The sequence below is a fragment of the Ranitomeya variabilis genome, chromosome 1 (assembly GCF_051348905.1).
Source record: "Ranitomeya variabilis isolate aRanVar5 chromosome 1, aRanVar5.hap1, whole genome shotgun sequence".
In the NCBI taxonomy this organism is placed as follows: Eukaryota; Metazoa; Chordata; class Amphibia; order Anura; family Dendrobatidae; genus Ranitomeya; species Ranitomeya variabilis.
This window is the reverse complement of record NC_135232.1, coordinates 1,168,154,206-1,168,178,455: the sequence shown is the minus strand read 5'-3', so window position 1 is coordinate 1,168,178,455 and position 24,250 is coordinate 1,168,154,206. Positions and strand designations below refer to the sequence as shown.

The 24,250-nt window shown below is 45.4% G+C and overlaps 1 protein-coding gene across 1 annotated transcript in view; it reads left to right on the top strand.

Annotated features, from left to right (window-relative positions):
* Nucleotides 1–23,861, top strand: part of DOK1 (docking protein 1) — a 177,147-nt gene extending 153,286 nt beyond the window's left edge. Inside the window, exons 4-5 of the mRNA XM_077280499.1 lie at nt 9,031–9,203; nt 21,150–23,861. Coding sequence (XP_077136614.1) covers nt 9,031–9,203; nt 21,150–22,469 — 1,493 coding nt within the window. The 3' untranslated portion in view covers nt 22,470–23,861. The remainder of the gene's footprint in view (nt 1–9,030; nt 9,204–21,149) is intronic.
* Nucleotides 23,862–24,250: the final 389 nt, after the last annotated feature.

The following is a 24,250-nucleotide window of genomic DNA, read 5'->3' as shown; positions in this document are numbered from 1 at the left end:
ACATGCGACTAGCTCTGAGCAGGTGGTAACTATACTGACCGCAGTTCCTGATCTTAACACAACACTAGAAGTAGCCGTGGGATGTTCCTGTCACTCCCTGGACACCTCATCACAGCCGGAGAACTAGCTACCCCTAAAGGTAGAAACAGGAAAGCTATCTTGCCTCAGAGAAAATCCCCAAAGGACAGACAGCCCCCCACAAATAATGACTGTGAGAGGAGAAGGAAATGACATACAGTTAGGTCCATATATATTTGGACAGAGACAACATTTTTCTAATTTTGGTTATAGACATTACCACAATGAATTTTAAACAAAGCAATTCAGATGCAGTTGAAGTTCAGACTTTCAGCTTTCATTTGAGGGTATCCACATTAAAATTGGATGAAGGGTTTAGGAGTTTCAGCTCCTTAACATGTGCCACCCTGTTTTTAAAGGGATCAGAAGTAATTGGACAATTGACTCCAAGGCTATTTCATGGACAGGTGTGGGAAATCCCTTCGTTATGTAATTCTCAATTAAGCAGATAAAAGGCCTGGAGTTGATTTGAAGTGTGGTGCTTGCATTTGGAAAGTTTTGCTGTGAAGTAAACATGTGGTCAAAGGAGCTCTCCATGCAGGTGAAACAAGCCATCCTTAAGCTGCGAAAACAGAAAAAACCCATCCGAGAAATTGCTACAATATTAGGAGTGGCAAAATCTACAGTTTGGTACATCCTGAGAAAGAAAGAAAGCACTGGTGAACTCATCAATGCAAAAAGACCTGGGCGCCCATGGAAGACAACAGTGGTGGATGATCGCAGAATAATCTCCATGGTGAAGAGAAACCCCTTCACAACAGCCAACCAAGTGAACAACACTCTCCAGGAGGTAGGCATATCAATAACCAAATCTACCATAAAGAGAAGACTGCATGAAAGTAGATACAGAGGGTTCACTGCACGGTGCAAGCCACTCATAAGCATCAAGAATAAAAAGGCTAGACTGGACTTTGCTAAAAAACATCTAAAAAAGCCAGCACAGTTCTGGAAGAACATTCTTTGGACAGATGAAACCAAGATCAACCTCTACCAGAATGATGGAAAGAGAAAAGTCTGGCGAAGTCGTGGTACAGATCATGATCCACAGCATACCAAATCATCTGTAAAACACGGCGGAGGCAGTATGATGGCTTGGGCATGCATGGCTGCCTGTGGCACTGGGTCACTAGTTTTTATTGATGATGTGACACAGGACAGAAACAGCTGAATGAATTCTGAGGTATTCAGAGCCATACTGTGTGCTCAGATCCAGCCAAATGCAACCAAACTGATTGGTCGTCGTTTCATACTACAGATGGACAATGACCCAAAACATAAAGCCAAAGCAACCCAGGAGTTTATTAAAGCAAAGAAGTGGAATATTCTTGAATGGCCAAGTCAGTCACCTGATTTCAACCCAATTGAGCATGCATTTCACTAGTTAAAGACTAAACTTCAGACAGAAAGGCCACAAACAAACAGCAACCGAAAACCACCGCAGTGAAGGCCTGGCCGAGCATCAAAAAGGAGGAAACACAGCGTCTGGTGATGTCCATGAGTTCAAGACTTCAGGCAGTCATTGCCAACAAAGGGTTTTCAACCAAGTACTAGAAATGAACATTTTATTTAAAATTATTGAATCTGTCCAATTACTTTTGGTCCCTTTAAAAACAGAGTGGCACATGTTAAGGAGCTGAAACTCCTAAACCCTTCATCCAATTTTAATGTAGATACCCTCAAATGAAAGCTGAAAGTCTGAACTTTAACTGCATCTGAATTGCTTTGTTTAAAATTCATTGTGGTAATGTCTATAACCAAAATTAGAAAAATGTTGTCTCTGTCCAAATATATATGGACCTAACTGTACATAGAATGAAACAAGATTCAGCAAAGGAGGCCACTTCTAGCTAGATAGATAGTACAGGACAGAACACTGTGCGGTCAGTAATAAAAACTAGAAAAAGTCCACCGCAGAGAAATGCAAAAATCTCCACACCTGACTAAAGGTGTGGAGGGCAGAATCTGCTGCCCAGAGCTTCCAGCTTAGCTGAATAGATCCATACTGATAAGCTGGACAAATGAGCAAAACATAGAATGTGCTGAACAATAAGTCCACAACAAGAGGACTGCAAAAGGACAAGCAAGGACTTATCTTTGCTGAACAGGTCAGAGTGTCAGGGAAATCCAAAAGAGCCGAGACTCCAAGCAGGAACAATTGACAACTGGCATTGATTGAGGGATAAGGCCAGACTAAAATAGCCGAGCCAGAAAGACGATCAGTGGAAGCAGCTGCTGATGCTAAATCCAAGAAGCAGCCATACCACTCAAAACCACCAGAGGGAGCCCAAGAGCAGAACTCACAAAAGTGCTACTTACAACCATCGGAGGGAGCCCAAGAGCGGAATTCACAACAGGCCTCTATACTGACCGCAGACCCTGAACTTAACACCGCAACGAGAAGTAGCCGTGGGATGTTCCTGTCACTCCCTAGACACCTCGTCACAGCCGGAGGACTAATTACCCCTAAAGAAAGAAACAGGAAAACTATCTTGCCTCAGAGAAAATCCCCAAAGGAAAGACAGCCCCCCACAAATATTGACTGTGAGAGGAGAGGGAAATTACAAATGCAGACTGAAAACAGAATTTAGCAAAGGAGGCCCGCTACCTAGAAAGAAAAGACAGGACAGAGTACTGTGCGGTCAGTATTAAAATACTACAAAAATCCACCACAGAGAATACAAAAATCTCCACACATAACTAAAGGCATGGAGGGTAACTCTGCAACTCCAGAGCTTCCAGCTTGGCTGAATAAATCCTTACACAGACAAAGCTGGACAAGAAAAAACATAGCAATTCACTGAACTATAAAGTCCACCGCATGTGGACTGCAAAGACAAAGCCAGGACTTATCTTTGATGATTTGGACAATCCAGCAGGAGAAACCAAGCAGAGATGAGAATCCTCCAGAAAAACAATGGACAACTGGCACTCACTAAAGGGTGAAGCCAGACTAAATAGCCCCGTCCAAAGTGGAAGCACCTGATGACTGCTGTGAAGGACAAACAGCAGGACTACCACTTATAACCACCGGAGGGAGCCCAAGAGCAGAACCCACAACAGAATTCACAACAGTACCCCCCCCCCCCCTTGAAGAGGGGTCACCGAACCCTCACCAGTGCCCCCAGGCCGATCCGGACGAGCCAAATGGAAGGCACGAACCAAATCGTCAGCATGAACATCGGAGGCAACAACCCAAGAATTATCCTCCTGGCCATAACCCTTCCACTTGACAAGATACTGAAGCCTCCGTCTTGAAAAACAAGAATCCAAGATCTTCTCCAACACATACTCCAACTCCCCATCAATCAACACCGGGGCAGGAGGATCAACAGAGGGAAACACGGGCACCACATATTTCCGCAACAAAGATCTATGAAAAACGAGGATGAGACCCAGAATTACAAAAGAATGGTGAAACCAAGGTAGCAGAACTAGCCAGATTATTAAGGGCAATCTCGGCCAATGGCAAGAAAGCCACCCAATCATCCTGATCGGCAGACACAAAGCATCACAAATAAGTTTCCAAAGTCTGGTTAGTTCGCTCGGTTTGGCCGTTTGTCTGAGGATGAAATGCGGAAGAAAAAGACAAATCAATGCCCACCTTAGCACAAAAGGACCGCCAAAACCTAGAAACAAACTGGGAACCTCTATCGGACACAATATTCTCCGGAATGCCATGCAAACGAACCACATGCTGAAAAAACAACGGAACCAACTCAGAGGAGGAAGGCAATTTAGGCAAAGGTACCAAATGAACCATCTTAGAAAACCGGTCACAGACCACCCAGATAACAGACATCCTCTGGAAAACAGGAAGATCCGAAATAAAATCCATAGAAATATGCGTCCAAGGCCTCTCAGGGACCGGCAAAGGCAAAAGCAACCCACTGGCGTGGGAGCAGCAAGGTTTGGCCCGTGCACAAGTCCCACAGGACTGCACAAAAGAACGCATATCCCGTGACAAAGAAGGCCACCAAAAGGACCTACTAACCAAATCTCTGGTACCAAAAATCCCAGGATGGCCAGCCAACACAGAACAGTGAACCTCAGAAATCACTTTACTAGTCCATCTGTCAGGAACAAACAGTTTCCCCGCTGGACAGCGATCAGGTTTATCAGCCTGAAACTCCTGAAGAACCCGTCGCAAATCAGGGAGATGGCAGAAAGAATCACCCCCTCCTTCAGAATACCAACTGGCTCAAGAATCCCAGGGGAATCAGGCAAAAAACTCCTAGAGAGGGCATCAGCCTTAACATTCTTAGAAACCGGAAGATACGAGACAACAAAATCAAAACGGGAGAAAAACAGGGACCATCGGGCCTGTCTAGGATTCAGCCGTTTGGCAGACTCAAGGTAAATCAGATTCTTATGATCGGTCAAGACCACAATACGGTGCTTGGCCCCCTCAAGCCAATGTCGCCACTCCTCAAATGCCCACTTCATAGCCAACAACTCACGATTGCCGACATCATAATTGCGTTCCGCAGGCGAAAACTTTCGAGAAAAGAAGGCACACGGTTTCATCAAGGAACCATCAGAATTCCTCTGAGACAAAACGGCCCCTGCCCCAATCTCAGAAGCGTCAACCTCAACCTGAAAAGGAAGAGAAACATCCGGCTGACGCAACACAGGGGCAGAAGTAAATCGGCGCTTAAGCTCCTGAAAGGCAGAAACAGCCTCAGAGGACCAATTCGCTACATCAGCGCCCTTCCTCGTCAAATCGGTCAGGGGTTTAACCACACTGGAGAAGTTGGCAATGAAACGGCGATAAAAATTAGCAAAGCCCAAAAATTTCTGAAGGCTCTTCACGGATGTGGGCTGGATCCAATCATGAATGGCCTGAACCATAACCGGATCCATTTCTATAGATGATGGAGAAAAAATGAAGCCCAAAAAAGAAACCTTCTGTACTCCAAAGAGGCACTTAGACCCCTTCACAAACAAGGCATTATCACGAAGGACCTGAAATACCATCCTGACTTGTTTCACATGAGACTCCCAATCATCTAAAAAAATCAAAATATCATCCAAATATACAATCATGAATTTATCAAGATAATTCCGAAAAATATCATGCATGAAGGACTGAAACACAGATGGGGCATTAGAGAGTCCGAATGGCATCACAAGATATTCAAAATGGCCCTCGGGCATATTAAACGCAGTTTTCCATTCGTCACCCTGCTTAATACGAACAAGATTATATGCCCCTCGAAGGTCAATCTTAGTAAACCAACTAGCCCCCTTAATCCTAGCAAACAGATCAGAAAGCAAAGGCAAAAGGTATTGGAATTTGACTGTGATCTTATTCAAGAGGCGATAATCAATACAGGGTCTCAAGGAGCCATCCTTCTTGGCAAAAAAAAAAAACCTGCTCCCAATGGAGAAGAAGATGGCCGAATATGCCCCTTCTCCAAAGACTCCTTTACATAGCTCTGCATGGCGGCATGTTCAGGCACAGATAGGTTGAAAAGTCGGCCCTTAGGGAACTTACAGCCTGGAATCAAGTCAATAGCACAATCACAGTCCCTATGCGGTGGAAGGGAACTGGACTTGGGCTTATCGAAAACATCCTGGAAATCTGACAGAAACTCAGGAATTTCAGAAGAGGGGGAGGAGGAAATTGACATCAGAGGAACGTCATCATGAAGCCCCTGACAACCCCAACTAGTCACAGACATAGATTTCCAATCCAACACCGGATTATGTACCTGTAACCATGGAAACCCCAGCACAATAGCATCATGCAAATTATGCAACACCAGGAAACGACAATCTTCCTGATGGGCTGGCGCCATGCACATGGTTAACTGTGTCCAAAACTGAGGTTTATTTTTAGCCAATGGTGTAGCATCAATACCCCTCAAAGGGATAGGACTCCGCAAAGGCTGTAAGGGAGAACCACAACGTCTGGCAAATTCTAAGTCCATCAAATTTAAAGCGGCGCCTGAATCCACAAATGCCATGACAGAGAATGACGATAATGAGCAGATCAGGGTCACAGATAACAGAAATTTTGGTTGTACAGTACTGATGGTAACGGAATTAGCGATTCTCTTGGCACGCTTAGGGCAATCAGAAATAACATGAGCAGAATCGCCGCAGTAAAAGCACAACCTATTCTGACGTCTGAATCCTTGGCGTTCAGCTCTAGACACAATCCTATCACACTGCATAGGCTCAGGACTCCGCTCGGAAGACAACGCCATAGTGTGCACAACTCTGCGCTCACGCAAGCGCCGATCAATTTGAATGGCCAGAGACATAGAATCACTCAGACCTGCAGGCGTGGGGAACCCCACCATAACATCTTTAACAGATTCAGAAAGACCCTTTCTGAAAATTGCCGCCAAAGCATCCTCATTCCACTTAGTAAGCACAGACCATTTTCTAAATTTCTGGCAATATGATTCTGCCGCTTCTTGACCCTGACACAGGGCCAACAAGGTTCTCTCAGCATGATCCACAGAATTAGGTTCATCATACAATAACCCAAGCGCCTGAAAAAAGGTGTCTACATTAAGCAAGGCCGGATTCCCAGATTCCAGGGAAAATGCCCAATCCTGCGGGTCGCCACGCAACAGAGAAATGACAATTTTTACATGCTGGATGGGATCACCAGAGGAACGGGGCTTCAGAGCAAAAAACAGTTTACAGTTATTTTTAAAGCTCAAAAATTTGGACCTGTCCCAAAAAAACAGATCGGGGGTAGGAATTCTAGGCTCTAAAACAGGAGTCTACACGATATAATCAGAAATACCCTGTACTCTAGCAGCAAGTTGATCCACCCGAGAAGCAAGTCCCTGAACTTCCATGTCTGCGCCTAACTCCTGAGCCACCCAGAGGTGAAGAGGGAAAAAAAAACACAACCGAGTACAGAAAAAAAAATGGCTCAGCACTTTCTTTCCCTTCTTTTGAGATGCAGTTAACTCATTGTTGGCCAGTTGTACTGTTATGCTCTGGTGGCCTAGGAGCAGCATGGACGAACTCTGGAGTAGGTGGCCTCTATACTGACCGCAGACCCTGAACTTAACACCGCAACTAGAAGTAGCCGTGGGATGTTCCTGTCACTCCCTAGACACCTCGTCACAGCCGGAGGACTAATTACCCCTAAAGAAAGAAACAGGAAAACTATCTTGCCTCAGAGAAAATCCCCAAAGGAAAGACAGCCCCCCACAAATATTGACTGTGAGAGGAGAGGGAAATTACAAACGCAGACTGAAAACAGAATTTAGCAAAGGAGGCCCGCTACCTAGAAAGAAAAGACAGGACAGAGTACTGTGCGGTCAGTATTAAAATACTACAAAAATCCACCACAGAGAATACAAAAATCTCCACACCTAACTAAAGGCATGGAGGGTAACTCAGCAACTCCAGAGCTTCCAGCTTGGCTGAATAAATCCTTACACAGACAAAGCTGGACAAGAAAAAACATAGCAATTCACTGAACTATAAAGTCCACCGCATGTGGACTGCAAAAACAAAGCCAGGACTTATCTTTGATGATTTGGACAATCCAGCAGGAGAAACCAAGCAGAGATGAGAATCCTCCAGAAAAACAATTGACAACTGGCACTCACTAAAGGGTGAAGCCAGACTAAATAGCCCCGTCCAAAGTGGAAGCACCTGATGACTGCTGTGAAGGACAAACAGTAGCACTACCACTTATAACCACCGGAGGGAGCCCAAGAGCAGAACCCACAACAGAATTCAAAACAATAATGACCCCCACACAGTATAATGACCCCCACACTGTATAATGGCGCCCACACAGCTCTCAACACAATATAGTGCCCTCACATAGTATAATGACTGTCACACAGTATTATGCCCCACACATGAAAACTACCGTACATCCCTTTCCTTTGTAATGGTTACCCTACTGTCCACTTGGGGAACCATTACAAAGGATAGGGTTATAGCTTGCATCCCACATCGTAGTATAGTTAACAGCCGGGGATTAGCCCATTAGTATGAGGGGTTAGATCAGTTATTAATGGAAGCACTTCCTGCTTTAGTCAGTCAGTGTGGAGTCAGGATGAGAGTCAAGTTTGAGTCAAGTGTGTGAGAGGCGTGCAAAAGAAATGCTAGATAGTGACAGCGTTCTTCAGGTTCCAAGAAAGCGGATGCAGCGAAGGTGAAAGGGTCCTGTGAGTGCAAGTGTCAAAACAGTGTGAGGACACATCTTAAGCTTTATGACGACGCCGGGGCAGTCTCGGGCCTAGGTCCCGGAAGACGTATTGAGTGCCATATCTGTCTCCCCTGTGAGGGAGATGTCGGCCGGGTCTCCATGAAAGAAAAGTATGGTGGGCTTCAGGGAAGCTTTTATGCCAGACAAAATTGCCAGCTGATAAATCTCTTCAGTGTTCAGACTCTGCAGGAGGACAATAAGCCATGGACATCCAGACTAGAACAGAGTAGGAACTACGGCTCTACGTCAGCACATGAAGTAACATCACCTGGTCATGTGGGAAAAGCAAAGTGGCCATTATTCAGAGCAAGGCTCAAGCTGTCCTCCTCACCTCGTCTTTCTGGAAGCTACTTCTTCAAGTAGTACTGGTCAGTTTCATCTCCTGCTTGTCGTACTCCTCCTCCTACTTTGCACTGTCTGATATCTGTACATAGTCATCCTCATTTCTTTCAACTCATTTTTTAAGCATTTTTCATTCTCAAGGCCTTAGAAGTCTGTACTGTGATATATAGGGCGTTCACCAATCATTGCTATGCTGAGGTCGCCAGAACCTTTAGGTAAAAGACCTTGAAAAGCATTAGATACAGTGCTAAGGGACTTCAGGGAGTCACATGCATCTGTTCAGGGCCAATAGAGGCTGTGGAGTGCTTGCTGTAATGGAGGGGAGCAGGGAAGTTGGAATTTCAATACATTTGCTCATTAGTGATCAATGCATTATCTTTGTATCTTAGCCCAGGACTGACTGTGTCATCTCGTTATAGTGTCAGAATTCAGAGTCACAGTGCAGAGGACGGAAGCGGCAGAGCGATGCTCACTCCGTGGAGCTTATCTCTTGAGAGCCGAAACTGACTGCTTAATACTAAAGGATCCGAGCACAAAGGAGGAGCTGTACTCCTGGCCTTATAAGCTGCTGCGGAGATACGGACGAGACAAGGTAAGGGACATCTGTTGATGGTGGAAGATCTACAGATCTGGAAAGAAATGAGTGGTGAGGTGATGGTGTGAACTCCACTGGTGTCAGTCACCGGGTGCGGGGCTGACAACCTCTCACCTATGGTATACAGACTGCTTGTCAGCAGTAATAGGTGATTAGTTGGTGCTGTAGTATAAGGAGTATTGTCCTCATATCAGTGATGGCATCGCCAAGGGGCAGGGCTGACAACCTCTCAAACATGTATATAGGCAGGTAATATATAGAGGAAGTTGCCCCTACCTACCATGGCATGGAGCCTATAGAGAAAATTGCTTCCACCTACACTGCTTCATGGTTGAGGAGCCAAAAAGTGCCCTCTTTCTACACTCACACATGTTGAAGGAGTCCATAGAGAAAAGTGCCTCCCTACCTACCGTAACATATGACAAAGGAGCCAATAAAAATGTGCCCCCTACATACAGTGTTTTGTATGGTCGGAGCCAGCGTGTAGAGAAAAGTGTCCCCTACCTAGAGTAACATATTACAAAGGAGCCTGTAAAAAAATGCCCCCCTACATACAATGATACATGTCTGAGGAACTTATAGAGAAAATTGCCTCCTACCAACGGGGACATATGGTAGAATAGCCTATAGAGAAAAGTGCCCCCTGCCTACAGTGACACATTATAGGGAATCCTAGAAAAAGTGCCCCCTACCTACAGTCCTTTACCTACAGTGACACATTATAGAGGATCCTAAAAAAACTCCCACCTACCTACAGTGATAAAATTGCAAAGAACATCTGAAAACATGATGTGTTGGGGGCTGTGCCGATGGGGTTTGGGAAATACTGCTATGGAGGAAAGTGACCTCTACCTACAGTGACACATGGAGGAGCCTATCAAAAAAATGTTCCCCTACTTACTGTGACACATGGTGGAGGAGCCTATACAGAAAAGTACACCCACCTTTCCACCTACAGTGACACATGGTGAAGGATCTTATAGAGAATAGTGTCCCCACCTACATGGACATATGAGGGAGGAACCTACAGAGAAGTGCCCCCTACCTATTATGACACCTGCTGGGGAATCTATAATGTTGGAGGGTGTTGTGAAATTGGATTTTGGGCTCCCCCGGTGGCCACTGGTGGAATTGAACTGATGTGCATCATCCCCTCTGTTCACCTGTTTCCATCAGGATGTGGGAGTCGCTATTTAACCTTGCTCCTCTGTCACTTCCATGCCGGTCAACATTGTAATCAGAAGCCTTTCTGTGCATGTTCCTGCTGCTAGACAACTCCCAGTTAAGTTGGACTTTAGTCCTCGTTTGTTTTTGCATTTTGTTCCAGTTCACAGCTGTAGTTTCGTTTCTGTGTCTGGAAAGCTCTTGTGATCTGAAATTGCCACTCTGATGTTATGAGTTAATACTAGAGTCTTAAAGTAATTTCAGGATGGTATTTTGATAGGGTTTTCAGCTGACCATGAAAGTGCCCTTTCTGTCTTCCTGCTATCTAGTAAGCGGACCTCAATTTTGCTAAACCTATTTTCATACTACGTTTGTCATTTCATCTAAAATCACCGCCAATATATGTGGGGGCCTCTGTCTGCCTATCGGGGAAATTTCTCTAGAGGTGAGCCAGGACTATATTTTCCTCTGCCAGGATTAGTTAGTCCTCCGGCCGGCGCTGGGCGTCTAGGGATAAAACGCAGGCAACGCTACCCGGCTACTGTTAGTTGTGCGGCAGGTTTAGTTCATGGTCAGTTTAGTTTCCATCCTTCCAAGAGCTAGTACGTATGTTTGCTGGGCTATGTTCTCTTGCCATTGAGAACCATAACAGTTTGACCGGCCCCAAAAAGGGTTAAATTAATTGACAGAGAAAGGAGAGAAAAGAGAAGTCTGCTGAAGATTTTTTTTTTTTTTTCTCCCCTTCCCTTCTGTTCTGAGTGTGCTTGTAATTGAATCTCTTGCAAGTCTGCCTATATTGCAGCCTTTCTCTCTCTCTCTCTCCTTCTAATCCTGGAATGGCTCTGTGTTCACCTGTTTAAAATGGATATTCAGAGTTTAGCTGCAGGTTTGAATAATCTCACCACGAAAGTTCAAAATTTACAAGATTTTGTTGTTCATGTTCCTATATCTGAACCTAGAATTCCTTTGCCTGAATTTTTCTCGGGGAATAGATCATGCTTTCAAAATTTCAAAAATAATTGCAAGTTGTTTTTGTCCCTGAAATCTCGCTCTGCTGGAGATCCTGCTCAGCAGGTCAGGATTGTGATATCCTTGCTCCGGGGCGACCCTCAGGATTGGGCTTTTGCATTGGCTCCAGGGGATCCTGCGTTGCTCAATGTGGATGCGTTTTTTTTGGCCTTGGGGTTGCTTTATGAGGAACCTCAGTTAGAGCTTCAGGCGGAAAAGGCCTTGATGTCCCTATCTCAGGGGCAAGACGAAGCTGAAATATACTGCCAGAAATTCCGTAAATGGGCTGTGCTTACTCAGTGGAATGAGTGCGCCCTGGCGGCGAATTTCAGAGAGGGTCTCTCTGATGCCATTAAGGATGTTATGGTGGGGTTCCCTGTGCCTGCGGGTCTGAATGAGTCCATGACAATGGCTATCCAGATCGATAGGCGTCTGCGGGAGCGCAAACCTGTGCACCATTTGGCGGTGTCTACTGAGAAGACGCCAGAGAATATGCAATGTGATAGAATTCTGTCCAGAAGTGAACGGCAGAATTTAAGACGAAAAAATGGGTTGTGCTTCTATTGCGGTGATTCAACTCATGTTATATCAGCATGCTCTAAGCGTACTAAGAAGCTTGATAAGTCTGTTTCAATTGGCACTTTACAGTCTAAGTTTATTCTATCTGTGACCCTGATTTGTTCTTTATCATCTATTACCGCGGATGCCTATGTCGACTCTGGCGCCGCTTTGAGTCTTATGGATTGGTCCTTTGCCAAACGCTGTGGGTATGATTTGGAGTCTCTTGAAACTCCTATACCCCTGAAGGGGATTGACTCCACCCCATTGGCTAGTAATAAACCACAATACTGGACACAAGTAACTATGCGGATTAATCCGGATCATCAGGAGATTATTCGCTTTCTTGTGCTGTATAACCTACATGATGTGTTGGTGCTTGGATTGCCATGGCTGCAATCTCATAACCCAGTCCTTGACTGGAAAGCTATGTCTGTGTTAAGCTGGGGATGTAAGGGGACGCATGGGGACGTACCTGTGGTTTCCATTTCATCATCTATTCCCTCTGAGATTCCTGAATTCTTGACTGAATATCGTGACGTTTTTGAAGAACCTAAGCTTGGTTCATTACCTCCGCACCGGGAGTGCGATTGTGCCATAGATTTGATTCCGGGTAGTAAATACCCTAAGGGTCGTTTATTTAATCTGTCTGTGCCTGAACATGCTGCTATGCGAGAATATATAAAGGAGTCCTTGGAAAAGGGACATATTCGTCCTTCGTCATCTCCCTTAGGAGCCGGTTTTTTCTTTGTGGCTAAGAAAGATGGCTCTTTGAGACCGTGTATTGATTATCGGCTTTTGAATAAAATCACGGTTAAATATCAATATCCGTTGCCACTGCTGACTGATTTGTTTGCTCGCATAAAGGGGGCCAAGTGGTTCTCTAAGATAGATCTCCGTGGGGCGTATAATTTGGTGCGAATTAAGCAGGGGGATGAGTGGAAGACCGCATTTAATACGCCCGAGGGCCACTTTGAGTATTTGGTGATGCCTTTTGGTCTTTCAAATGCCCCTTCAGTCTTTCAGTCCTTTATGCATGACATTTTCCGTGATTATTTGGATAAATTTATGATTGTGTATCTGGATGATATTTTGATTTTTTCGGATGACTGGGACTCTCATGTCCAGCAGGTCAGGAGGGTTTTTCAGGTTTTGCAGTCTAATTTCTTGTGTGTGAAGGGTTCTAAGTGCATTTTTGGGGTTCAAAAGATTTCCTTTTTGGGATATATTTTTTCCCCCTCTTCCATCGAGATGGATCCTGTCAAGGTTCAGGCTATTTGTGATTGGACGCAACCCTCTTCTCTTAAGAGTCTTCAGAAATTTTTGGGCTTTGCTAACTTTTATCGTCGATTTATTGCTGGTTTTTCTGATGTTGTTAAACCATTGACTGATTTGACTAAGAAGGGTGCTGATGTTGCTGATTGGTCCCCTGCTGCTGTGGAGGCCTTTCGGGAGCTTAAGCGCCGCTTTTCTTCCGCCCCTGTGTTGCGTCAGCCTGATGTTGCTCTTCCTTTTCAGGTTGAGGTCGACGCTTCTGAAATCGGAGCTGGGGCAGTTTTGTCGCAGAGAAGTTCCGATTGTTCCGTGATGAGACCTTGTGCCTTTTTCTCGCGTAAATTTTCGCCCGCCGAGCGGAATTATGATGTTGGGAATCGGGAGCTTTTGGCCATGAAGTGGGCTTTTGAGGAGTGGCGTCATTGGCTTGAGGGGGCTAGACATCAGGTGGTGGTATTGACTGACCACAAAAATCTAATTTATCTTGAGTCCGCCAGACGCCTGAATCCTAGACAGGCGCGCTGGTCGTTGTTTTTCTCTCGGTTTAATTTTGTGGTGTCCTACCTGCCGGGTTCTAAGAATGTTAAGGCGGATGCCCTTTCTAGGAGTTTTGAGCCTGACTCCCCTGGTAACTCTGAACCTACAGGTATCCTTAAGGATGGAGTGATATTGTCTGCCGTTTCTCCAGACCTGCGGCGGGCCTTGCAGGAGTTTCAGGCGGATAGACCTGATCGTTGCCCACCTGGTAGACTGTTTGTTCCTGATGATTGGACCAGTAAAGTCATTTCTGAGGTTCATTCTTCTGCGTTGACAGGTCATCCTGGAATCTTTGGTACCAGGGATTTGGTGGCAAGGTCCTTCTGGTGGCCTTCCCTGTCTCGAGATGTGCGAGGCTTTGTGCAGTCTTGTGACGTTTGTGCTCGGGCCAAGCCTTGTTGTTCTCGGGCTAGTGGATTGTTGTTGCCCTTGCCTATCCCGAAGAGGCCCTGGACGCACATCTCGATGGATTTTATTTCGGATCTTCCTGTTTCTCAGAAGATGTCTGTCATCTGGGTGGTGTGTGACCGTTTCTCTAAGATGGTCCATTTGGTTCCCCTGCCTAAGTTGCCTTCTTCTTCCGAGTTGGTTCCTCTGTTTTTTCAAAATGTGGTCCGTTTGCATGGTATTCCGGAGAATATCGTTTCTGACAGAGGAACCCAGTTCGTGTCTAGATTTTGGCGAGCATTCTGTGCTAGGATGGGCATAGATTTGTCTTTCTCGTCTGCTTTCCATCCTCAGACTAATGGCCAGACCGAGCGGACGAATCAGACCTTGGAGACATATTTGAGGTGTTTTGTGTCTGCAGATCAGGATGATTGGGTTGCTTTTTTGCCTTTAGCGGAGTTTGCCCTCAATAATCGGGCCAGCTCTGCCACCTTGGTGTCTCCTTTTTTCTGTAATTCGGGGTTTCATCCTCGATTTTCTTCTGGTCAGGTGGAATCTTCGGATTGTCCTGGAGTGGATGCTGTGGTGGAGAGGTTGCATCAGATTTGGGGGCAGGTAGTGGACAATTTGAAGTTGTCCCAGGAGAAGACTCAGCTTTTTGCCAACCGCCGGCGTCGGGTTGGTCCTCGGCTTTGTGTTGGGGACTTGGTGTGGTTGTCTTCTCGTTTTGTCCCTATGAGGGTTTCTTCTCCTAAGTTTAAGCCTCGGTTCATCGGCCCGTACAAGATATTGGAGATTCTTAACCCTGTGTCCTTCCGTTTGGACCTCCCTGCATCTTTTTCTATTCATAATGTTTTTCATCGGTCATTGTTGCGCAGGTATGAGGTACCGGTTGTGCCTTCCGTTGAGCCTCCTGCTCCGGTGTTGGTTGAGGGCGAGTTGGAGTACGTTGTGGAAAAAATCTTGGACTCCCATGTTTCCAGACGGAAACTCCAGTATCTGGTCAAATGGAAGGGATACGGTCAGGAGGATAATTCTTGGGTGACTGCCTCTGATGTTCATGCCTCCGATCTGGTCCGTGCCTTTCATAGGGCTCATCCTGATCGCCCTGGTGGTTCTGGTGAGGGTTCGGTGCCCCCTCCTTGAGGGGGGGGTACTGTTGTGAAATTGGATTTTGGGCTCCCCCGGTGGCCACTGGTGGAATTGAACTGGTGTGCATCATCCCCTCTGTTCACCTGTTTCCATCAGGATGTGGGAGTCGCTATTTAACCTTGCTCCTCTGTCACTTCCATGCCGGTCAACATTGTAATCAGAAGCCTTTCTGTGCATGTTCCTGCTGCTAGACAACTCCCAGTTAAGTTGGACTTTAGTCCTCGTTTGTTTTTGCATTTTGTTCCAGTTCACAGCTGTAGTTTCGTTTCTGTGTCTGGAAAGCTCTTGTGATCTGAAATTGCCACTCTGATGTTATGAGTTAATACTAGAGTCTTAAAGTAATTTCAGGATGGTATTTTGATAGGGTTTTCAGCTGACCATGAAAGTGCCCTTTCTGTCTTCCTGCTATCTAGTAAGCGGACCTCAATTTTGCTAAACCTATTTTCATACTACGTTTGTCATTTCATCTAAAATCACCGCCAATATATGTGGGGGCCTCTGTCTGCCTATCGGGGAAATTTCTCTAGAGGTGAGCCAGGACTATATTTTCCTCTGCCAGGATTAGTTAGTCCTCCGGCCGGCGCTGGGCGTCTAGGGATAAAACGCAGGCAACGCTACCCGGCTACTGTTAGTTGTGCGGCAGGTTTAGTTCATGGTCAGTTTAGTTTCCATCCTTCCAAGAGCTAGTACGTATGTTTGCTGGGCTATGTTCTCTTGCCATTGAGAACCATAACAGGAGGGCTTCTTTGCTGCCTCTGAGACTGAAGGCCTGGACCTTGTTATAGGACAATGACATCAGAGGATTTTACCGCGAAATGAAATAAGAAAACTGCAAATTGGGTCTTAAAATTGGAAAGACACCCAAAGCCAAATCCAGAAGTGGAAAAGAATGGTAAAGTGCTCTCATTTACACCAACAGCACTGACCCAGATCTCAATCCAATGGAAAATGTTTGGAGAAATTACATCAACTATCGGAAAAAGGAGCCAGCAAGAAACTGGACAAAACCCGCAGCAGACAGAAACAATGACCAGAAGATGGCCACAAAAACTAAGCAGAGGCCGTCACTGTTACTGGAGTCTGTGCCTCTAAGTGTTAGGGAATGAAGGGAAGAGAGGGGGGAGGAAAAGAAACTAGTAAAGGACGGTCAGAAAGAGGAAAAGGAAGCAATAGAAAAATGTAAAGGAAAAAGAGAAGGAAGAAAAGAGAGGGGGAGGAATACAAACTAGTAACGGAAGGAAGGAAAGGATGGATGGAAACAGGAAAAGGAAGGAATAGAAAATGTAAAGGAAAAAGGGAAGGATGGGAAGAGGGGGAGGAATAGAAACTAGTAAAGGAAGGAAGGAAAGACGGACGGAAAGAGGAAAAGAAAAATGTAAAGGAAAAATGGATGGAAGGGCGAAGAGGGGCAATAGAAACTAGGAAAGGACGGATGGAAAGAGGAAGAGGAAGCAATAGAAAATGTAAAGGAAAAAGGGAGGAGAGGGGGAGGAATAGAAACTAGTAAAGGAAGGAAGGAAAGGATGGATGGAAAGAGGAAAATGAAGGAATAGAAAAATGTGAAGGGAAAAGGGAAGATCGAGGGAGGAATAGAAACTAGTAAAGGAAGGAAAGGATAGATGGAAAGAGGAAAAGGAAATAATAGAAAAATGTAAAAGAAAAAGGAAAGGAAGGGAAGAGGGGGGGAGGAATAGAAACTAGTAAAGGTCGGACGGAAAGAGGAAAAGGAAGCAATAAAAAATGTAAAAGAAAAAGGGAATGAAGGGAAGAGAGGGGGGAGGAATAGAAACTAGTAAAGGAAGGAAGGAAAGGACATACGGAAAGAGGAAAAGGAAGGAATAGAAAAATGTAAAGGAAAAATGGAAGACAAAAAAGGGAAGGAAGGGAAGCAGAGAGGAAAAGGAGTGGAAGAGGGAAAGATAGAAAGTGTCACGCTCTGTGCCACAGAGCTAGGCTTACCTAGTAGGGGCTTAGCTAAGCGGCTACCTGGTGTTGACTGGAGTTCCTGAAGGTGGAGTCAGGCTTGAGCTGCAGGTAGACACCCAGTACCACTCTTGGGCAGTCCTTGGTACTTCAACTGCCGATCCCAGGGGTTGGGTTCACTGGCTGGGTACATGGGGACAGGAAGGATTCAGAGACTGACGGACAGTATGGACATCGTGAAATTCGGGGATAGGTTTTCATTCAAACATAGGTCACGAGAAACAGTTCAGGTGCCACCTGAGCGGCTACAGGGTCATGTATAAACTACACAAGACTGCCAGGACAGTACAGGATAGGGAAATAACTATTAGACTAAGGACAAGGCACCTGGCAACATACAGTTGCACACAATACCACTAATAAACTATAGGGGCGGCTCAGGTGCCTTCCCCATTGGGGACGTGGCCTTTTATACAAGATGCCTCCCAGCTATTGGCTGGGGGCATCTTTGCAAGTGCACACTCTGCCCCTTTAAAAGCCAGGGAGCATGTGCGCGCTGCCGGAAGTCATTGCAGCGTGCACAGAAGGAGGAGGATGAGCGGGGCAGTGAGTATGTTGGCATCCCCGCATGGAGAGAGAAGGGGAACCATTTGGGAGCAGCGGCAATGGCTGTTACCGAAGGGAATGAATAGAAACAAGTAAAGGAAGGAGAGATAAAGTAGACATCCTATTCATGTCATTCACCAGCTTTCTTCCTCTTTAGACATGATATCATGTACAGTGAAAGGACTTTTGTTGGAAGTATGTGGACATTCTTTTAATATGTTTTCGTGATTCACAGATGGTCCACATCTACTTGTTCCTGAAGATATTTCCTTTAATATCAGAATAATTTCCACCCAACCTTGTATCAGTGATATCAGTAACAAGTGATGGGGCTGTGACACTGGCGGACACAGACAGAAAAGGGCCCCTGTGCGAGAACAATATAAGGGCCCTTTCCAGACCACGAGCTCCTAAAAATGCAAAATTACACTTGCTTTGCACCAATGATATGTCCGCCCCTGGGCTGTGACAACCCCTCAGACATAATATACAGTATTGGTTGGTTTGAATGGAGACGCTTCTCCCAATCTGCCTCTCATCTTCTTTCTCTAACTTCTTCATTCGGCCTCTCACAGTTTACTAATTCTCCTACGCATGAGGACGGGAATACTCTGGACCTGGTTTTCTCCCGTCCCGGATCGCTGCACGACTTTACTAACTCCCCTCTCCCACTTTCGGACCACAACCTTCTTTCCTTCTCTGTCAAGAATTGTCTCCTCACTCGGGACACCCCCACTTACCACACTTATCGGAATACACGTTCCATTAATACCCAGCAGCTTATGGACAATCTCCACACATCTTTAGCCCCCATCTCCTCCTTCTCCTGCCCAGACTTAGCATTGTCACACTTCAATAATACACTGAAGAATGCCCTAGATGAAGCAGCACCTTCTACATGCAGAAAGACCCGACAGAGACAAAGGCAGCCCTGGCACACTAAGCAAACACGCTTTCTTCAGCGTTGTTCAAGGTGTGCAGAGCGGCAGTGGAGAAAGTCTCTCTTAGCAGAAGACTTCATCCACTATAAGTTCATGCTCAAAACCTATAACTCTGCCCTTTATGTGGCCAAACAATCCTACTTCACCACCCTCATCACCTCACTATCCAACAACCCAAAACGACTTTTTGAAACCTTAAACTCCCTCCTGAAACCTAAAGTACAGGCCCCCATCACCAATCTCAGTGGTGAGGATCTGGCCACTTACTTCCTAGAAAAAATCAACCACATCCATCTGGATATCTCAGCGCAATCTCCTCAGTGCCTGGATCCCCTTCCCTGCCGCACCTCAAGCTCACTAGACATCTTTGAGCCTGTCTCAGAAGAAGAAGTTTCCAAGCTCCTCGCTTCTGCTCGGCCTACAACCTGCAACAGTGACCCTATTCCTTCACCTCTCCTGCAGTCTCTCTCACCAGTGGTCACCACTCACCTGACTAAAATATTTAACGTCTCTCTTTCTTCAGGTATCTTTCCCTCCTCATTTAAACATGCCATGATAACCCCTTTACTTAAAAAGCCATCCCTGGACCAGAACTGCACTGCTAACTACAGACCTGTATCTAACCTTTCCTTCATCTCTAAACTCCTGGAACGCTTGGTCCACTCCCGTCTAATCCGCTATCTCTCGGAAAACTCTCTTCTTGACCCCTTACAATCTGGTTTCCGCTCTTTACATTCCACTGAAACTGCCCTCACTAAAATCTCTAATGACCTACTAACAGCTAAATCCAAAGGTCATTGCTCTCTGCTGATTCTCCTGGATCTCTCTGCCGCATTTGACACTGTGGATCACCAGCTCCTTCTCAATATGCTCCGCTCCATAGGCCTCAAGGACACAGCCCTCTCCTGGTTCTCCTCCTACCTCTCTGACCGCTCCTTCACTGTATCTTTCGCTGGCTCCTCTTCCTCTCCTCGTCCCCTTAGTATCGGGGTTCCGGAGGGCTCAGTCCTAGGCCCCCTCCTCTTCTCTCTATACACGGCCCCTATTGGACAAACAATCAGCAGATTTGGGTTCCAGTATCATCTCTATGCTGATGACACCCATTTATACACTTCTTCCCCTGTCATCACCCCTACCCTAATTAAAAATACCAAGGATTGTCTGTCTGCTGTCTCTAACATCATGTCCTCCCTCTATCTGAAACTAAATCTCTCCAAAACAGAACTTCTTGTGTTTCTCCCTTCTACTAACCTCTCTCTACCCAACATCGAAATTACCCTGGAGGGTTCAACCATAACTCCCAAGCAGCATGCCCGCTGTCTTGGGGTCATATTCGACACCGAACTTTCCTTTACTCCCTATATCCGATCACTCACTCGCTCTTGTCACCTGCATCTTAAAAACATCTCCAGAATCCGACCTTTTCTCACCTTTGAAACTGCTAAGACTCTTACTGTCGCTCTTATTCATTCTCGTCTGGACTACTGCAACTCTCTTCTGATCGGTCTCCCTCTTACCAAACTTTCTCCTCTCCAATCCATCTTGAATGCGGCAGCCAGGGTCATATTTCTGTCTAACCGCTTCACCGATGCCTCCATCTTGTGCCAGTCATTACACTGGCTACCCATTCGCTACAGGGTCCAGTATAAACTCATCTCTCTCACCCACAAAGCCCTCCACAGTTCTGCACCGCCTTATATCTCCTCTCTCATCTCTGTCTATCGCCCTACACGTGCCCTCCGTTCTACAAACGATCTAAGACTAACATCCCCGTAATCCGAACCTCGCACCTCCATCTCCAAGACTTCTCTCGTGCTGCGCCAGCTCTCTGGAATGTACTTCCCCAGACGATCAGACTGATACCTAGCCCCGACCTATTCAAGCGCGCTCTAAAAACCCATCTCTTCAAACAAGCCTACCACATCAACTACTCAGTAAACTAACTTTGCCCTGTTCCCTCCTTCCAAATATTACTCTGAATCTGCACCCTACTATTCATCTGTCTCCACACCCTCCATGCACATGATAACTGCACTTGATACTTGACTATTGCACTTAAACACACGGGCTGATGACCGGATCATGCAGCTTTGTATGAAAATCCCGATGTATTATAATTGCCAGACCTGAAATAACAAGCACTTTGCACCTATTGTGTCCCCCCATTCCCTTGTAGATTGTAAGCTCGCGAGCAGGGACCTCACTCCTAATGTCACTGTTTAAATTGTCTTAACTTGTATTGAATTTGTCTGTCTTAACTTGTATTGAATTTGTCTGTATAAGTCCCCGCTTAATTGTAAAGTGCTGCGGAATATCTTGGCGCTATATAAATAAAGATTATTATTATTATTCTCCACAATAAAAATGATTTTTTTTAATATTTCTCTTTCAGGTCATGTTCTCTTTTGAAGCCGGCAGAAGATGTCAGTCGGGTCCTGGAAATTTTACTTTTGAGACTTCACAAGGTCATGAGATTTTTCAGAAAGTTGAAGGTTCCATCCGGGCTCAGCAAGGTTCAGAAAACCGTCTCAGCTGTCCCACTCTGGACATAGAGACAGATAACACTTCACTGGGTTCTGACTCTGGTGGTTCTGACATCCAGGCTAGAAAGGATGTGGAGGAGAAGTCACTTAAAGGCAGAGCTCTTCCTAACCTCCCGGTGGCTAAACCTGCTCAGCCCCAGCACTTGCTTGACCACACATCTTTGAGTGTGACTCCAGGGAAGACTAACACTCCCCCACGCTCTCCAGTCTCTCGGTCTCTAAGCTGTCATTCTGGAGACCCCGAGCACCTGATGGTCTATTCAGAACCTAAAGATTTAGTCAAGGGGCTGAATCCTTACATTGATCCTCTGTATTCAGATCCTGTGGATAGCGTGACAGGTAAAGATGTGAGGTTTCACAAGGAGAGAAATGCTGCCTCTCCTCTCTACTCAGACCTCTACGAACAAGTTGGATATGAAGTTGTGGGAGTAAATATCAGTGCAAATCCTATGGGTCCTCCAAAACTACGGAAAGGATGTGAGGAGCATATATATGATGAGCCTGAGGGTATAGCACAAACAACAAGTCCTCTTCAATTATACTCAGAAGTACAAACTGAGGCTGCAGCCTGGAAAAAGCAAGCCAGTAATGAAAAGGTGGGATACGAGTACCCATACAATCCCAACTCTGATGACTACTCTGTGCCAAACTTTACAGGTAAACGCAATCCACCACGTAACAAACCTGGTCCAAAACCAATCCCTGCTCCGAAACCTCAAGGAAAACTCTTACCAAAACCTCCAGGGAAGGAAGACGACTTTGAGAAGGCATATGTTGAGGCAGCTCAAGTTACCCAGACAAACAGCAATAACAACAATGGAAACTCAGAACCTATGTATAGTCAAGTGCTAAAACCAGGGACAGTAGAGACCAAGGAAACTAAACCAAAATCTACGCCTCGCTTGCCACCAAAACCACAGTCCACACCACCACCCACATTGATGGTCAAACTGCACTTTCAGCCATCACAGTATACATCCAACACACCTGAACCTGAGACACCATCAAATGGATCTCATCCTGCTAAATGTCAAAGTTCAGTAACCCATCAAGATGTGGACAATGTGATGAGCATCTCAGTATCAGTACCCAAAGCAGTTCAACCTCTGCAGGGTTCAGAAAAGGAAATGTCTGATGATCTAATCTATGAGGAATTGGGGGTTTTGTGATAAGAACACTGCATGTTCGTCTACTCTATAAATATTCGGATATAAATTAGTTTGTGGGCTTTGCTCTGATGATCAGTAATAGACTCGACTTGCTCTTATTTGAGGTTGCAGCCACAGCTAGGGAGGGGGGCTGTTATAAAGCTGCTGTTATGGACACAATAGGGTAAGATATCTGTCTTCTGGATGAAAACACTGATCATTGGGGTTCACCCTCTGAGCTGATCAACATCCACTGCTAGCTTCTTCTGCTTCCCACTTGCGCTGCTCCAGATGTCTTTGGGGAACACTTGTCTTGTGAGATTCAAAACCTGTATCCACAGATGTTTACATCACTGAACAACCTTTGCTAGTGATTGCTCTTCTATTCTAATGACTGTTCTCTGACCATGGATTGTAATGATTGTTCTCTGACCTTGAATTGTAATGACTGTCCACAGACATTGAATTGTAATGACTGTTCTCAAACCTTGGATTGTAAAGACTGTTCTCGGACCTTGGATTTTAACGATTATTCTCGGACCTTGGATTGTAATGACTGTTCTTGGACCTTGGATTGTAATGACTGTTCTCAGACATTGGATTGTTATGACTGTTCTCGGACATTGGATTGTTATGACTGTTCTCGGACCTTGAATTGTAACGATTATTCTCGGACCTTGGATTGTAATGACTGTTCTTGGACCTTGGATTGTATTGACTCCTCAGACATTGGATTGTTATGATTGTTCTCGGACCTTGGATTTTAATGACTGTTCTAGGACCTTGGATTGTAATGATTGTTCTCAAACCTTAGATTGTAATGATTATTCTCGGACCTTGAAATGTAATAACTGTTCTCGTACCTCGGATTGTAATGACTGTTCTCGGACCTCGGATTGTAATGACTGTTCTCGGACCTTGGATTTCAATGACTGTTCTCGGACCTTGGATTTCAATGACTGTTCTCAGACCTTGAATTGTAATGACTACAATCCAAGATCCGTGAACAGTCATTACAATCCAAGATCCATGAACAGTCTTTACCATCCAAGGTCCGTGAACAATGACTGTTCATGGACCTTGGATTGTAATGACTGTTCCCAGACCTTGGACTATAATGACTGTTCTCGGACCTTGGATTGCAATGACTTTTCACGGATCTTAAAATGTAATAACTGTTCTCGTATGTCAGATTGTAATGACTGTTCCTAGGTAGTTGTCTGTCTGTAATACATACTTCGCCTATAACCAGATATCTTCCACACAGACTTGTGCTCCATCTATTTCCCAGCAGATATTATACTACTGTATAGTTAATAGAACCACCACAAGACTCCATTGCCAGTTTCCTGGATGATGTGTACATTTTTATAATACAGTGAATAAATTGCTGTGGTTCTAATGATTTCTGACAATAATATAGGACACGTGTGTACATTTCTGTTACTGAGCTATGTATATCCCGTGACCCCAAGATACTCTGGTCTGATATAAGGCAGCAATGAGACATATTCTGTGTCTGAGACCTGCACAGTCAGGAGCAACATATCATTGTCTCCTGTTACAATTAGTGTCCCTGAAGTTGAGTGCTGGGTGCTACTGTGTGCCCTGAGGTGCCCATACTCCCATGATAACAGAAATCTCTTTCAACTCCTCCATACCCATGCATTGTTAGGACAAAATTTACCACGGCTGAGGTTCCCCTCCTCCACAACATCTGTTGGGGAAGAGTTGGCAGGCCCCTGAACAAATTAGATGGTCAGCCGATTTCATATAAATGGCATATGGACAATTCTGGTTGT